Source organism: Ictalurus furcatus, chromosome 11, assembly GCF_023375685.1.
Source record: "Ictalurus furcatus strain D&B chromosome 11, Billie_1.0, whole genome shotgun sequence".
Taxonomy (NCBI): Eukaryota; Metazoa; Chordata; class Actinopteri; order Siluriformes; family Ictaluridae; genus Ictalurus; species Ictalurus furcatus.
The window spans coordinates 26,124,230-26,138,458 of record NC_071265.1 but is presented as its reverse complement, the minus strand read 5'-3'; the positions used below and the strand labels follow the sequence as shown (position 1 = coordinate 26,138,458).

The window sequence follows — 14,229 nt, the reverse complement described above, 5'->3', positions numbered from 1 at the left end:
AGTGTTTCATGTCAAGGTCTGGTTCTAAGTTTGGTGCTTCCTGCCTCACTTCTAGTTAAAGGAGAAATGTGTTTCGTAAATGTGGTACAGTTCCCACACCCTGTTTAAGTTTCCTGTTCTTTGCTTGACGTCGAGTTTTATGTTTAGACCTCGTTTCCCGCCTCCTCGTGTGTTGACTTAAGTGGCAAATAAAGACTGCACTCCTGCGCTTACTTCCTGTCTTGAGTCCTGTGTTGTAGCAGTTACCTTAAACAGGCAACTCAACCAGCTGGTAGACGTCCATAACTCCTAATCTAAAGGGTGAATTTTGGGGGGGGGAACCCATATGAAATTCTGTTGAATGTGATCCAATTAGTAAGAATTAACAAAATATTTTTGCACAAGTATTTCATTGTGTGCCTATTAAAGGGATAAAGTGGTGTTGTGCCGAATTCCACTTCCACTTCCTGGTAGAATTCCAATTCCCACTGCCCGATAGAATACCAAATCCACTCACTGTCACTATTCCCAATTCCACTCCCCAGCAGAATCCCAATTCCACTCCACAGCAGAATTCCCAATGCACTCCAGAGTCCCAATTCCACTCCACAGCAGAATTCCCAATGCACTCCAGAGTCCCAATTCCACTCCACAGCAGAATTCTCACTGTCCTGCAGAATCCCACTCCTCTTGCCTAACTACACACACACACAACACACAGTCTGTATGTATGTGATTTCTGCTTTTCTTACACAGATAATTTCTCAAACGCTTTGATAGCCAATGATTTCCACTTTACAGAATCAAGACAGCAAACTCAAAAGATCTAAGAAAAAATAAGTTGGGCTGTTCTGCACAATACTCTGAAGATTGAGTTCATTTCAGTCACATCTGCTGAAGCTGAGGACGCCGGCCATACAGTAGGTAACATTTCAGGGTAGTAATTTTCCCAACTGCTAAAATTACACTCCCGTCCTTATCTCTGCAATAGAAATTAATAGGCATTTGAAACACAATGTTGATCCTGTGGAAATCAATGAAAGCCTATTTGTTTCAGCTCACCGATGCAAAACGCTAACACGTTTATTCACACACACACATTTTTTAAGGAGATTTAACCAGACTTATGGAGAACAGAGGGTACATCATACCACCAGGACTTTATAGCAAATGATCAATTTATTAACAATATTATTTAGAAAAATATAACCATTAAAACACTCAAAAAAGTTCAACAAACATAATCTGTACGCTCTCACTAGGCCAAACGGCGATACACAACTAAAACACTAACTCTGCTCAGCACTGCACCCTGGTGGTTATTCCCCGACCCACACGGCACAATAGAAATCGGCATCAAACACTAATCAGTGTGGAAAAATCAGCATTTCCCCAGTCCAGCGTACACAGAGTAACATGGACATATCAACTTAAAGAAAAGAAAAGAAAAGAAAACCCTCACAACCACAACATTCACACTACACATAACAGAAAATTTACATATAAAACATTTCCCCACTTCCAGGAAACAAGACCCCACCCCAGGGTCTAGGGAAAAGAACCGGCCATACCAGATCAGTGCCCCAAAGAAAACACGCACTCTTCTTCACTTTATTTCTGGTGATGAGTCCTCTTTGTGCACACAATTTTTCTTTGCCGGACAAACCCTTACGGTCTTGAGCAATACAAAGCATCCCAGTCTTCCCCTGAACTCAAAAAGCCGAACCCGTGTAATCTTACCTCTTGTCTCTCGATGATCCTCCACTCCAGGTGAGTTTAACCATCCCAGCCTTCATCCCAGCCTTCATGGTCTCTTCCCAGCCTGGGAAGAGACCATGCTGTGGAAAGGTTCAGATGGGCGGGGCCAATGTCAAACAGAAAAAAGAACCCCCCAGTGTTCATCACATCACTTTTGTGGTTTTCTGTTTGTGTTGCTCTTTAGCGTTTCTCCTACTGTCGTGGCAAACAAGCTTTCCAGCCTAACAGAAACTTCAGAGACAGAGGGTTTGTATATTTTAAAAAGTAATTAAACTTTATTGAAACAGTAAAAAGTCTGCAGAAAGTCTAAATGATGCAAACACACACAGCCCTTTTATACCTTTCTCCATAGAGTACTCATCTTAGGCGGGGTTTTGCCTTTCCTCATTAAAAACAGATCAGTCTTCTTCACCACAATTAATTATTCATGTATACAGTCATGGCCAAAATTTTCCGATCACTATACATTTGTGTGTATAGTTCAGTTGCTCTTTTGACTGTGGCGACAACAGTGGACTCCGCCACGTTCAGTTTTTTTTGGCAATTTCCCTACTAGACATCTGCTGTTTGTGCAAAATGAAGATTTGCGCACGCTTCTCTTACGACAATTCCTTTCCTCGATCCATGATCAAATCTGCAAACAAGAAAGCGATAACAGAGAGTCATTAAAAAGCAGTATTCAGCGTGCATGTCCAGTACCCAAGTCAGTGTTTGTCAATTATCGCTCATTCGGCATAAAATTACAGCAGCGTATCAAATTGCAAGATCAGTAAAACAAAAAGAAATCCCAAGAGACCAACTCACCTTGCAAGCTCTGTTACGGCGAAAAACTATAAATTATTATTTAAAAAAAACACAACTTCGCAACTTCCACAGCAGACGCCACGACTACGCGAATATTTGGTGAAAGAAGCACAAACGGACACAAAATAGCCCAATAGCTAGCCCAAACATAGCTAAACCTAATTAACTGTGAAAAATTGCATGAAATTGTTGGTGATCGCAAACTTTTGGCCATGACTGTTCACTTAAATTTGTGGAGCATGCGCAGTTAGTTGTTTTTATTGAAAAGCTTTTATGAGGTCAAGGTCTACTTTAAAAAAAAAAAAAAAAAAAGGGTTCACTCAGACAGTTTTTTTGTTTGTTTGTTTTAAATTGTTTTTCTCTGACCAAAACTCCCGTCTTAAATCTCAATGACCTTTTGTCTGTTCCTAGCTGTCGTCCTAGCTGATATCTGCCTCCCTTCCTGAGGCCCTATCCTAACTCCTTAATTGGTTTCAGGCCTCAAGGTTGTTTACTTACAAAAGCAGTTTTCAGCGAATATCTAATACCAAATTATCGCCGTGCAGAAAGGTGCAGGATTCTACAGAAAAACAATTACTGTGCAGTAAGACAGAGAATTCATCAAACTTAACACACACTTAGAACATAACTCGAGTAAAAAGTGTTGTATGGTTTTAGACTATGCTTCTAAATATTGATTATACACATAGATTATGCTTGTTAACTAATATCGATTTATTAGATTATGCTTAAGTAATAATTCTAAATGTTGGTTATACATATTTATTGTACTTTATTAACATATCCAGATGTTAGTTACACATTGATTACACTTCATACATATTTTCTATACCATTTGTAAATGGTCATAATATGTTAATTATGATCTCTATCAGCAGGAAAGTGTTTATTACTTGTTTGTGGAAGTCTCTTCATAAATGGTATTTTTTGGTGCGTGATGTGTTACGCAACTTGTCCCATTCCCGGCCCAGATTGGGCAGGGGAAGTGGATCAGGAAGTAGAGGAGCTTGTGATACCAGAAATTGACTGGAAAAAAAACCAACAACTTTATTTGTGAATTCTGGTACTTCTTAGGGGGGGAATTAATATATATATATATTTTTTAGCAGTATCTTATTACTTATAAAGTAATATAATGAATAGAATAAAGAAAGCAATAAAGAAAATAATAAAGCATGCAATAACACACTTTTGAAAATACACTGATCAACATTAAACCCACCTGCATAATATTTATAGGTCCCCTTGTGCTGCCAAAACAGCTCTGTCCCCTTCAAATCATGGACTCCACGAGACCTCTGAAGGTGTGCTGTGGTATCTGGCACCAAGACGTTACAGCAGATCCTTTAAGTCCTGCGAGTTGCGCCACCATGGATCAGACTTTCTGTCCAGCACATTCCACAGATACTCGATTGGACTGAGATCTGGGGAATTTGGATCTCTCTTTTATTTAGAAATTATGAGCACTAACGGGAAGTTTAAAGAATCCTTAAGTTAAACGAATCTTACTTTTATTCAGAGTCGGATGTATTGCGCAATCTGTTATTATTATTATTATTATTATTATTATTATTATGACATTTATTTGAATAGGTTTTGTTTCTACGTTACATAAATCGCAAGTTTCATTTTTGAACAAATAAGGGTCCGTTATTAGTGAAGCAAGACTTTTCTTTTGACATTGTTATGAACGCTAAAGCGGAAGTTTGTGTTCCCTTTTTTGTCTTCCGTCGGAAACGATTGAATGCCAAATTGCTTTCGACCGCCTATATACGTGCACTATGTAGGCTATATAATAATGGGCTTCTTCACCTTACCTAGTACACTAGATATCTGAAAGGCCCGCATTTAGGATTCAGCCAGTTACCCACTGTCAGCACAGGCTAAGTTGAACGCTACGGAATTAAAATATAAATATATATATATTGTTGTTATTGTGCGAGCAGCGAATTAGCTAGTGATGGTAAACACGGCATGGCAGAAAAACAGGACAATGAGGTAAGTATAACGAACATAATGTTTTAGCTAGTCTGTAAATAGCATGCGCTTGTAATCCCTGTTCTTTTCTGGCCCATTTATGGAACTTGTTTACTCACTTGTTTTTCTGTGATTTTTTTTTGTTGGACAGTTACTTATGATATCTAAGAAATCCTGATTTTCTATTTAGCTGTAACCGTGCACACATCCACGAACAACCAGTTCTATTTTATGGTCGTATATATGTCTTGTAACAGCTTTAAATGATGTCAATAACCCTTAAAGTGGTCGGGGAAGTGACGCTTCGGACCCATGCTTCCAGTTTGCAGAACATGACCGATGACATTAGGAGGCGTTTCCTGTGTTTATTAAGAGAGTCTGCCATCATTAGTTGTACTGAGGAAGGGAAAACCAGTGTAGTCATCTGCATGCTGTTTATCTGCCCCTCCCTGAGAGCTCAGTCTGTTCACAACAACATCCACTGTACGCTTTAGTTTGGTTTTAAAACTAGGAGTCAGTTTCTGCAGAGTCTCGGCACTTCTTCCAGTCTGCAGTGTTATGACGTCGTATGCAGAAGTTCACGTCATCAACTAGTTTAAGATGTGAACACAAGAGACGTGTCTAACTGCAGAGGCTGATCTTCTGACTTCATGACTACACGCATGCTCATTTGGACATATTTACACCTCCTTAGTATTGTGTGTGTGTGTGTGTGTGTGTGTGTGTGTGTGTGTGTGTGTGAGACCGTAACATGGTCAAGGGGAAGGTGAATTTTACAGGCACTTGGTGAACGTGTATCTGTGTGTGTGTCCTTATTACTTTTGCAGGTGGAGGAGGCTGATCAGGTGTACTTGCTGATGAATGAAAACTACCACATATCCCGCAATGTGCGTCTGTCCTGGTTCCTCAGCCGACTCAACCAGGTCATCCGGCCCTCGCCTAAGTTCGAGCTGGTGTGTGAGACCGTTCTCAGCGGGTTTCTGACTTCAGGATACGGGTGGAAGAATATTAAAAACATCCGATGTCACAAATGTCCGACCCCGGTTTTTGAAAAGATGTCCTGTGACTCTGTGGTGTCCGTCCTAAGGCTCATTTATTCAGTCAGGGACGCTACAAGAGTATTGGTTAAATCGGACTTGTTTAAAGGATAATGCCTTGTCTTTAGGAGTTTAACAGAACGATGATCGGTTGTCGCCGTCCTAAACAATCAGCTGTCTTTTTAAAAATAAACATCCACCATACACCATCAAGGCGTTATCGTCCCACCACTATTTTAGACTCCGTTAACGCATTCAGTGAAGGCAATGCCTCATCAATTCATGTGTTATTTTTAAGACGCATTCACGATGGCGTTCGTCACCCGATAAATAAGATAAATTAAAAGAATCCCACAACACATCATTGTTTTTCAGCTCAATGTTTTGAGAGACAAAAGACAAGGGCGGTGGTAGCTTGGCGGTTGAGGCTCTGGGTTACTGAACGGAAGGTCGGGGGGAGGGGGGGGGTTCAAGCCGCAGCACTGCTAAGCTGCCACTGTTTGACCCTCCAGGGGGCGCTGTATCACGTCTGACCCTGCGCTCTGACCCCAGCTTCCTGACATGCTGGGAGATGCGAAGAAAAGAATTTCACTGTGCTGTAATGTTTATGCGATCAATAAAGACTCATCATCATTATTCAAAATTACATCGCGTAGTCCGTTTTAAAAACGTTCCCCTGAGTTGAATTTGCTTTCTCCGATATAACCACGCATCAGCCAATCAGAGGTTATCAAGGGTGGAGCGTAAGTAGAGTTTAGTGGACACGTAATTCCTAGGCGAATGGTAGGGGAAAAACTTTGCTCTTCACCCCCAACCGTGACTACGTTTACATGCACGTCAAATTCCGTTTAAGGGCTATGTTTGGGTTGCGCTCATATTCCGAGTGCGATGTTTATATGTGTACAGCGTATCGTCAAAATATTCCTGCGTCCATTGTTGTTGGAAGTATGCCTCAGTCGCCATTCCTAAATACCTAGCCTACCGCTAAGCATCTGTCAGCACCCGCAATTCCTTGCGGACTCAGCACGAGCATAGATCTCCTTTTAGAGGATTTTCTGAATAAGGTGTGTACATGCAACATATTTCTGATTAAAACAGGCATATTATAGGGCTGGGAATCAAAAATGCTGTCTTAATCTGAATCAGGCAGTCAGCTTGTGGCATTTACACGACTCCATACTAATTAGAATATTGTCATTAATGAACGAGTTAATATCGGACTGTCTGTGCATGTAACCGTGGTTAATCCCGTTTACGACAAGTCAGAAGCACCGATCAGTGTCTTCAGATAATTGCCAACATGGCTTTGTGAACGTGAACTCTTCATTTCCGTCTGTCATATAGTGGTGTTCTTGGCCTAAATTTGATCAAAATGTTCAATTGTAGTGCCCTCTGATGGTTCCTGCTGTGTCATTACAAGCTGACTGTGCCCACTGAGTGAAAAAACTGTCCAGCATGCCACACCTCGTTTGAGTACATCGTTCAAGTGTTACTGGTACGTTACAGTTTTCCTGGGTTTTGTTTTTGCAGCTTAAATCAGATAAAGAGCTGGATGTCCTGAGCATCCTCCCCAAAGGATGGCAGCCCGATTCTCCTTCTTCCTCGCTGCCGTACCTGCTGGTTCCATCCACGCGAGTCACCTTCCTGGCCCGCAGGTACCGCTTCGTCATTGAGCTGGACCTCAGCCCCTCCACCGGGATCGTGGTAAGAGCTGCTTACAGTTTCAACTGCTTATTGTAAAGGAAATGTCTCATGACTGAGTGGCCTGGAATAATGAGTGTAAACTGACAGATAACCAGAGCTTAATCGAAAATTGTGTAAGTTGATATCTTTAGGATAAATAATGAGTTCCTGCTTGGATATTTAGTAGGATATAGTATACTCTCAGTACTAGTGATGGACAATATGACAAAAATATCATAATAATAATAATAATAATAATAAAGTTTTATTTTTATATAGCGCCTTTAAAGCAGTTTCTCAAGGCACTTTACACCATAAGAAAATATCAAGGGGAAAAAAACACAAAACATACAAAAACAGTAAACAGACTTGAATACAAAATGGTTAAAGCCATTAAGAAAAAGCTAAGCTAAAAAAAAAAAAAAAAGAGTTTTTAGGTTGGATTTAAAAATGTTCAAATTCTGTGCATCTCTAATATGAGCAAGGATTGCATTCCAGAGTCTAGGAGCATAAGACGAGAAAGGCCTGTCCCCTACAGATCACAACCGTGTCTGTGGGACAGCCAGTAAACCAGCTCGAGAGGAGCGCGAGTGACGCTTGGGAGTATATAAAGTTAAAAGTGCAGACAGATCCTGAGAGGCCAGACCACGCAGTACCTTATATGTGAGCGTAAGGATTTTAAAATCAACGCGGACCCTGACCAGGAGCCAGCGCAAGCACTTCAGAATCGGAGTGATGCGTTCGTTCCTCCTGACACCAGTCAGAATCCTAACAGCAGAATTTCTTGCACACATGGCAGTTTATTTAGTGTGGCTTTAGGAACCCCAGCAAGAAGTGCACTGCAGTAATCAATATGAGAGAAAACAAAAGTGTTGATAAGCCTTTCAGTCACAGGAGAAGATAGCATAGGGCGAAGTCTAGCGATGCTTCTGAGATGAAAAAAGGAATTCTTGACGGTAGATTGTACGAGTGGGTCAGAAGATCATCTCGAATCAAATATGACTCCTAGATTTCTTCATTTAGTTTGGAACTCCAAAGCAGAGCCGTCTACCTTCAACGTTAGTGAACCAGCTTTACCAAGCAGACGAGAAGAGCCAATAAGCAAAACCTCAGTCTTATCACTATTGAGGCACGAAAAGTTCTGAGTCATCCATGTCTTTATCTCAGAAATACAATGTGAGAGAAAACTAACATCCACATTTTGACCAGGCTTAGAGTGAATATAAATCTGAGTATCGTCTGCATAGACGTGATAATTAAGCGTGAGTGATCTTAAGAGCAATCCAAGAGGACATATATAAATACTAAAAAGTAAGGGGCCTACAATTGATCATATAATGATACTTGAAGCTGAATCTCACAGACCCAGGGTCCTCGGTTCAATTATGAGCACGGGTCTCTGTTTCACTTGTTCTCAGTGTCCCTCTGTTTCCTCCCTCCTGTCGTGATTATTGACTTATCATACGATATATGGAACGTGACCTCATCAATTTTGCTGACCTCGATATTGCCCATTGTGTTTTATATGCACGTTTGTTTACGTAAGAATGAATGTCGCCAACATTTTAGCCATCCGCACTGCTTCTGTCCTCTCGTCTGCTCTGGGGCGGAGAAATTCAAATTAGAACTTTGAATATTCGTCAAATTTAAGATAAAACGCGCATTTGAATGCCAAAACTGTGTTCGTTCAAATTTACGACGTGCACCAAGCACTAACACTGATTTTAATTAAAACATATCGTGGGAAAAAATGACATGCAAGATTTAAACAATAAACTAACACTGTTTTTCGAAGAAGAAAAGTCTAGAAAGAATAGTTGTAGTGTTTCAAATAAGCCCGTCACAGTCAATAATGTCGGGGACCGAGCCGCTTGGGCTGCGTGAGCTGAAACTGAACGGTGAATGAACGGCGGTAAACCGAAGCGCTTTACTAGCGGGATAATGAACTTAAAGGATAAAGAATTCACAATATTTTATTACAATCCACTTTATTTATTGTTTTGGTTGTGTGGTTTTATTTCATTTATTTAGGATATGACTTTTTTTTTTTTGACATGCCAATTCCAATGTCTGAATACTCTTGAGAATTAAAAGTGCATTGCTCTTTGAAGGCCTGTAGCATTGTTATGCTATTATATTATCATTATTTCAGTGGCATAAAATGGTCTTAAAATGATAATAATATCATTTATCACAGTTTTTTCTGCAACAATATATCGTCCAACAAAAGTAGTTATTGTGACGGGCCTACTCCAAAAACATACTGGTAGGTGAATTTTTTTATGATACATTAGCCCTGGGTATGAATGGTGTGTGTGTGTGTGTACATGGTGCTCTGCCTTGTGTTCCTGCGATTAGCTGGATAAAGCAGTTACTGCTGATGAATGAACGATGAAGACATTTCTGCAACGCCCCATATATATCACAATATATAGGTTTGCTAATGAATTAGGTCTGCTAGTAAATTAGTAATGTTCCATTAAAAAATTAAGTGTTATTTATGTATTTTTTTATGTCTTAAACTTTTTCTAATTTTATAGACTCCCATACAGAATTCGAACATCCGTGCATCTTCCTCAAATAAGTATTTGTAATTGTATTACAAAAGAAAAAGTGTTATGAAAAGAATTTCATTACCCGTGCTATTTCAGAAAAGTATATTGTGATAAATTGTATCACAACGTTGAGAGTAGATCTCGATTTAATACATAAATAATGTACTATAACCGGCCCTGTGTGGCCCCTGGGCCCTTTCTACTTTCAGTGTACTCGGCTTGCCCTACATAGTGGAGCAGGAGGAGACCCTCTGGTTTTAATTGTTTCCCCTGCTCCATTTTCTTTCTATTTAATCACTAAGTCTCTTGACGATCGGAAGAGTGCTGCACCACTTGGGAGAGCCTTTGGTTTGAATTTTCTACGCACACAGCCAGAACACTGCCACAGTGCAGATGCTAATTAGGACCAAATTGGTTCTTCCTGTGGGCAACATGACCACGTCATGGCAGATGTTTACTTCTCTATCTGGTTATGTTTCTGCACAGGCAGATGTATAGAAAAATTGAATGTGCCAGATTAAAGCTGTACGTGTTATTATACTGATATTATTACTAATAAACTTACAGTTGGGCTAAAATACAGGCATCTGCATTAGATGCTGTTTAAACTGAACTAAACAGTCTCCGATCGCAAGAGCCTATACCGGACTGTGAGAAGAGCTGAAAATATCATTGGGGTCTCTTTACACACCATCAACATCTCTTACAAGAACCGCTGCATCCACAAAGCCACCAGTGTTGCCAATATTGCTGCTGTACTTATTGCTGCTACACTACAAAATAGTTTACAGTTTGCAGCCCATTTCCTGTGTATTTATTGTTTTGTGTATTTTTTGTTCTGACTCATCTCACACCGTTGTGTAGTCTTGCGTACTGTTGTGTGTTGCACCACGGTCCTGGAGAAATGACCTTCCATTCCAATATACACAAGATGTATAGAGTAATGACAATAAAACCCACTTGACACAATCACCTGGTACCTTCAGGAATGAGATAATATTTATTGTAATTCAAACATTCACTGTTTGAACTGGTTAGGTTTATAGATTATGTCTTGTACAGACTAGTAGTCAGTCTTTGGAGCGTATTATGAGTCACAATATCTTGGCTTTAGTGCGAAATCAGAGATATTTTATCGATTTAACCGGATCAAATGTTTCTATTTCTGTCGCAGGATGACAGTACAGGAGAGATGATCTTTGATGAGGTCTTCCATGCTCTGAAACGATGTCTTGCTGGACTGGCTGCGCAGTTTAAAGTCCCAGGCACGGATTTCTTGTTTCAGCCAGAGATCTTCATCACCATCCTCGCTTATTCCTCCATTGTTGGCCTCAGCTCACACCAGGTCATTATAATACTCTGTCTTTTGGATATTCAACATGACGTATAGGAAAATAACATATAGGAATCAGGGGTCTTGTTTATCATCTGTGCACGGATTCTATGCATATGACGTGATTTACAAGTTATTATTGTGCCTGTGGATGTGCGTATATATTTAGAACCCCTCCTGGCCATGTGCAAGTTTAAACCCCTAGTGGGAGAAAAGTGTAACTGCAGGTTAACTGATTATCAGGGGTTTCCAGCCCTCTTGTTGCTATTCATATCGACATAATTGATAGGGTAATTGCTGACTATGGTTTTCACAACAAGGTGCAGAGAGGTGACAGATGAAATGTGAAGTAAAATCACAGATTACCTAGTTATACATACATTACCTAATTATGTAAAGAAAACATTGTGAAAGAAAACAGTAATGAAGGAGTTTCATGTCATCACATGTTTCACATATGTAAATGGTAAATCTTTTAAAGGGAAGTTGTTTAACATATATGGTGATTTGGGGCTGTTTCTTTATGTAAATGTGCTAGATGCTAAATGTGTTAGAATGTGTAGGATTTAACACTGTCCATTGTGTAAAATTGTCCAAATAGACGTGTGATAAATGCTAATTGTCTAGTGTGTATTGGTGGTTCTTACACACAAGATTAGAACTTTTTTCTCTGTATTTGTAGAAATGATTTTCTATTGATTCACTAAGGGTTTTTGTTCTTCATTTGCATGTCACTATGCTGTTTTACCACAATGGACTTAAAGGTGCGATATTAGATTATTATTTAGACGTTACCTGGAAGATATGTAGAACATAATAAAATGCAATGCATAAAGCCGTGTCTGAGAGAACCCGTTTGGAAAACTGGCATTCAGTCAAGGATGCATGTTTGTGTTTGGATTCGCCTCCTGTAAGTCATTTTATAGCCACTGTTCGGTGGGCAGAGCTTCGTGAACATGGGCGGGAATCTTGCATATGATGAATCCACCTAACTGCTAGAGACTTAAAAAATCTTACCTAAGACACCTTTAAAATACTAAAAAAAAAATAAGAAAAAAATGTTTGATATTGTTTCTCTGATTAGTACACCATTCATTTTTGAGAAATTGCACAAATAACATCTACTTCTTTTATCTTAACCAACTTACAGTTGGAAAACTGAATAAAACGCATACCTGCGAACAGCCAAAGCTGCTATTTTCTGTGGTTTTCAGTACTGCGTAGTGCATATCTTGGCTCTGCTTTGCAGGTGTTAGTGCAGGGATGCCAACTGGATTGCACAGATCTGGACCAGTTCCTGCATCAGATCTACCAGCAGCTCCGCGCTGTGGAGAATAACATCGCCGAGGTTTTACAGCAGCAGCATAAGCAGGCAAGAGAAATCACTTTAAGAAGTTTGATCTGTTTGGTCTTAAATGCTTCTGAGTAGTTAGTGCTCCCCTTAATGTACAGGCATTTTTATTTTCCATAATGTTTGTACTGCCTTTGTAAGTAAACAATTGCAAGATCAATAGCAAAGAAATCAATAATGCTGTAACCTTGTAATTCACTTCATTTACAGCTTCAGTCCAATCACTGCTGTTATGATAAAGCTAATTTCAAGCGTGACATCCATAACACTGGAATTGTCTCTGTGTTTTTCAGTGTAATGGCTCCATTCCTTCTGAAACAACAGAAGACCTGACACGGTGGAAGCAGAGCGTTTCCATGGTGACCGCGGATATGGGGCTGGTCAGTATGGTGCGTCAGGGCATCCTGGCGCTTCAGCTCCTGCCTTCAAACTCGAGCGCAGGTCAGAGAACACCACACCGCACCACCTTGACTAATAAAGCTCACGCAATATTCGGTTGGCAGACAGTTTTCACTCTGACCCTGTTTAAAAAAAACCCCAGCAACACACCCTACCATGAATGGAAAATGGTCCACCATCCAGAAAATATGTGGTCAATGGTTATCCTATGGTGGTCTCTTTCTGATGATTGACAGAGTAGAGCAGAGCTGACACAATGTGCAACAGATGTATAAGTACAATTGTAGAATTATCAGCTCTCCCTGACATAATGCCCAATGGGTACATCTACAAGTCTACAATATATTATGAACGAATGTCACCGGGACACTCTAGTTAATGAGAATATGAAAATATTCTTAATGTGCTTAGGTACTTGATGGCATGTGTGCCATTTATCTATTTACCTGAATGCTAATGAAGCTACCTTCTTGATTAAGCATCCATTAAAGAGGAGGGATCTGACCTAAAGCGGAAGCTTCTGTTAAAACAATAGTTCGTTTGTCTGCAGGTATAATAATAATCACGGATGGAGTGATGAGTGTACCAGACGTGACTGTGTGTGAGACTCTGCTGAACCAGCTGAGGAGTGGAACCGTTGCCTGCTCTTTTGTTCAGGTTAGTCACAAAGTGAATACTACTGTTACTTCTACTTGTACTACTACTACTAATAATAATAATTAACAGTTGTTGTTGCACCTTTTATTATTATTATTTTTACAACAGTGCATTATCACTGTAGATTATTGTCTTTTTGGTTCTATTATTCATCATTTTACTTGGTTGTCTGTCAGGTGGGCGGAGCTTACTCCTATGACTGCAGCTTCGGCTATGTTCCAAACGTGGAGCTGATGAAATTCATCTCTATGGCAACTTTTGGATCCTACCTGGCCTTGTGTCCTGACCCAGTACAGGTGGAACAAGAGATGAACTCTTACCATCGCTCCTTCCTTACCTACTCTTTTCTCCGCACGAATGAGTCCATCAACCCCGACTACTACTGCTGTAAGTACCACACAGCCTGCTGACGACATGAAATTGCAGGGTTTGAATAGGATATTTAACACGGACTGGATTTGTGTTCTTTCCTACTTTAAAGGAGGTTTGAAGGTGAAATAATACTTTAGATGATTCAAATGATAATATAATATAATATGTGGATGGGTCAAACGAAAATCTTTTCTTTTCTTTTTTTGCGTTGTTTATTGCAAATAGGTGTCATAACAAATTTATAAATTTTCTACACGATTTCCGATTCATTCAGTGTGAGCGGTCCAACTCTTAAAGAGTCTCTGGATTCCTCTAGATTATTCT

At 39.9% G+C, this 14,229-nt stretch overlaps 1 protein-coding gene and 1 long non-coding RNA gene across 11 annotated transcripts in view; one reads left to right on the top strand and one right to left on the bottom strand.

The window, feature by feature from the left end:
• Nucleotides 1–177: 177 nt before the first annotated feature.
• On the bottom strand, nucleotides 178–4,160 carry LOC128614540 (uncharacterized). 2 transcript variants are annotated; one of them, XR_008387062.1, is made up of 4 exons: nucleotides 3,764–4,160; nucleotides 3,435–3,567; nucleotides 2,078–2,371; nucleotides 178–1,968 (listed from the first exon to the last, which is right to left on the bottom strand). It is a non-coding gene; the product is annotated as an uncharacterized LOC128614540 (long non-coding RNA). The 2 variants fall into 2 exon arrangements; XR_008387063.1 differs by lacking the exon at nucleotides 178–1,968 and having other exon boundaries at nucleotides 1,976–2,371.
• A 142-nt stretch (nucleotides 4,161–4,302) lies between these two features.
• szt2 (SZT2 subunit of KICSTOR complex) overlaps nucleotides 4,303–14,229 on the top strand; it is a 122,390-nt gene continuing 112,463 nt past the window's right edge. For 5 of the 9 annotated variants that reach the window (XM_053635903.1, XM_053635904.1, XM_053635901.1 and 2 more), the window contains exons 1-8: nucleotides 4,303–4,539; nucleotides 5,346–5,471; nucleotides 7,086–7,259; nucleotides 10,968–11,138; nucleotides 12,376–12,498; nucleotides 12,771–12,918; nucleotides 13,427–13,533; nucleotides 13,710–13,920. In XM_053635903.1, coding sequence (XP_053491878.1) covers nucleotides 4,516–4,539; nucleotides 5,346–5,471; nucleotides 7,086–7,259; nucleotides 10,968–11,138; nucleotides 12,376–12,498; nucleotides 12,771–12,918; nucleotides 13,427–13,533; nucleotides 13,710–13,920 — 1,084 coding nt within the window. In that variant the 5' untranslated portion in view covers nucleotides 4,303–4,515. The remainder of the gene's footprint in view (nucleotides 4,540–5,345; nucleotides 5,472–7,085; nucleotides 7,260–10,967; nucleotides 11,139–12,375; nucleotides 12,499–12,770; nucleotides 12,919–13,426; nucleotides 13,534–13,709; nucleotides 13,921–14,229) is intronic. The other 4 variants (XM_053635905.1, XM_053635902.1, XM_053635907.1 and 1 more) reach the window with 1 other exon arrangement.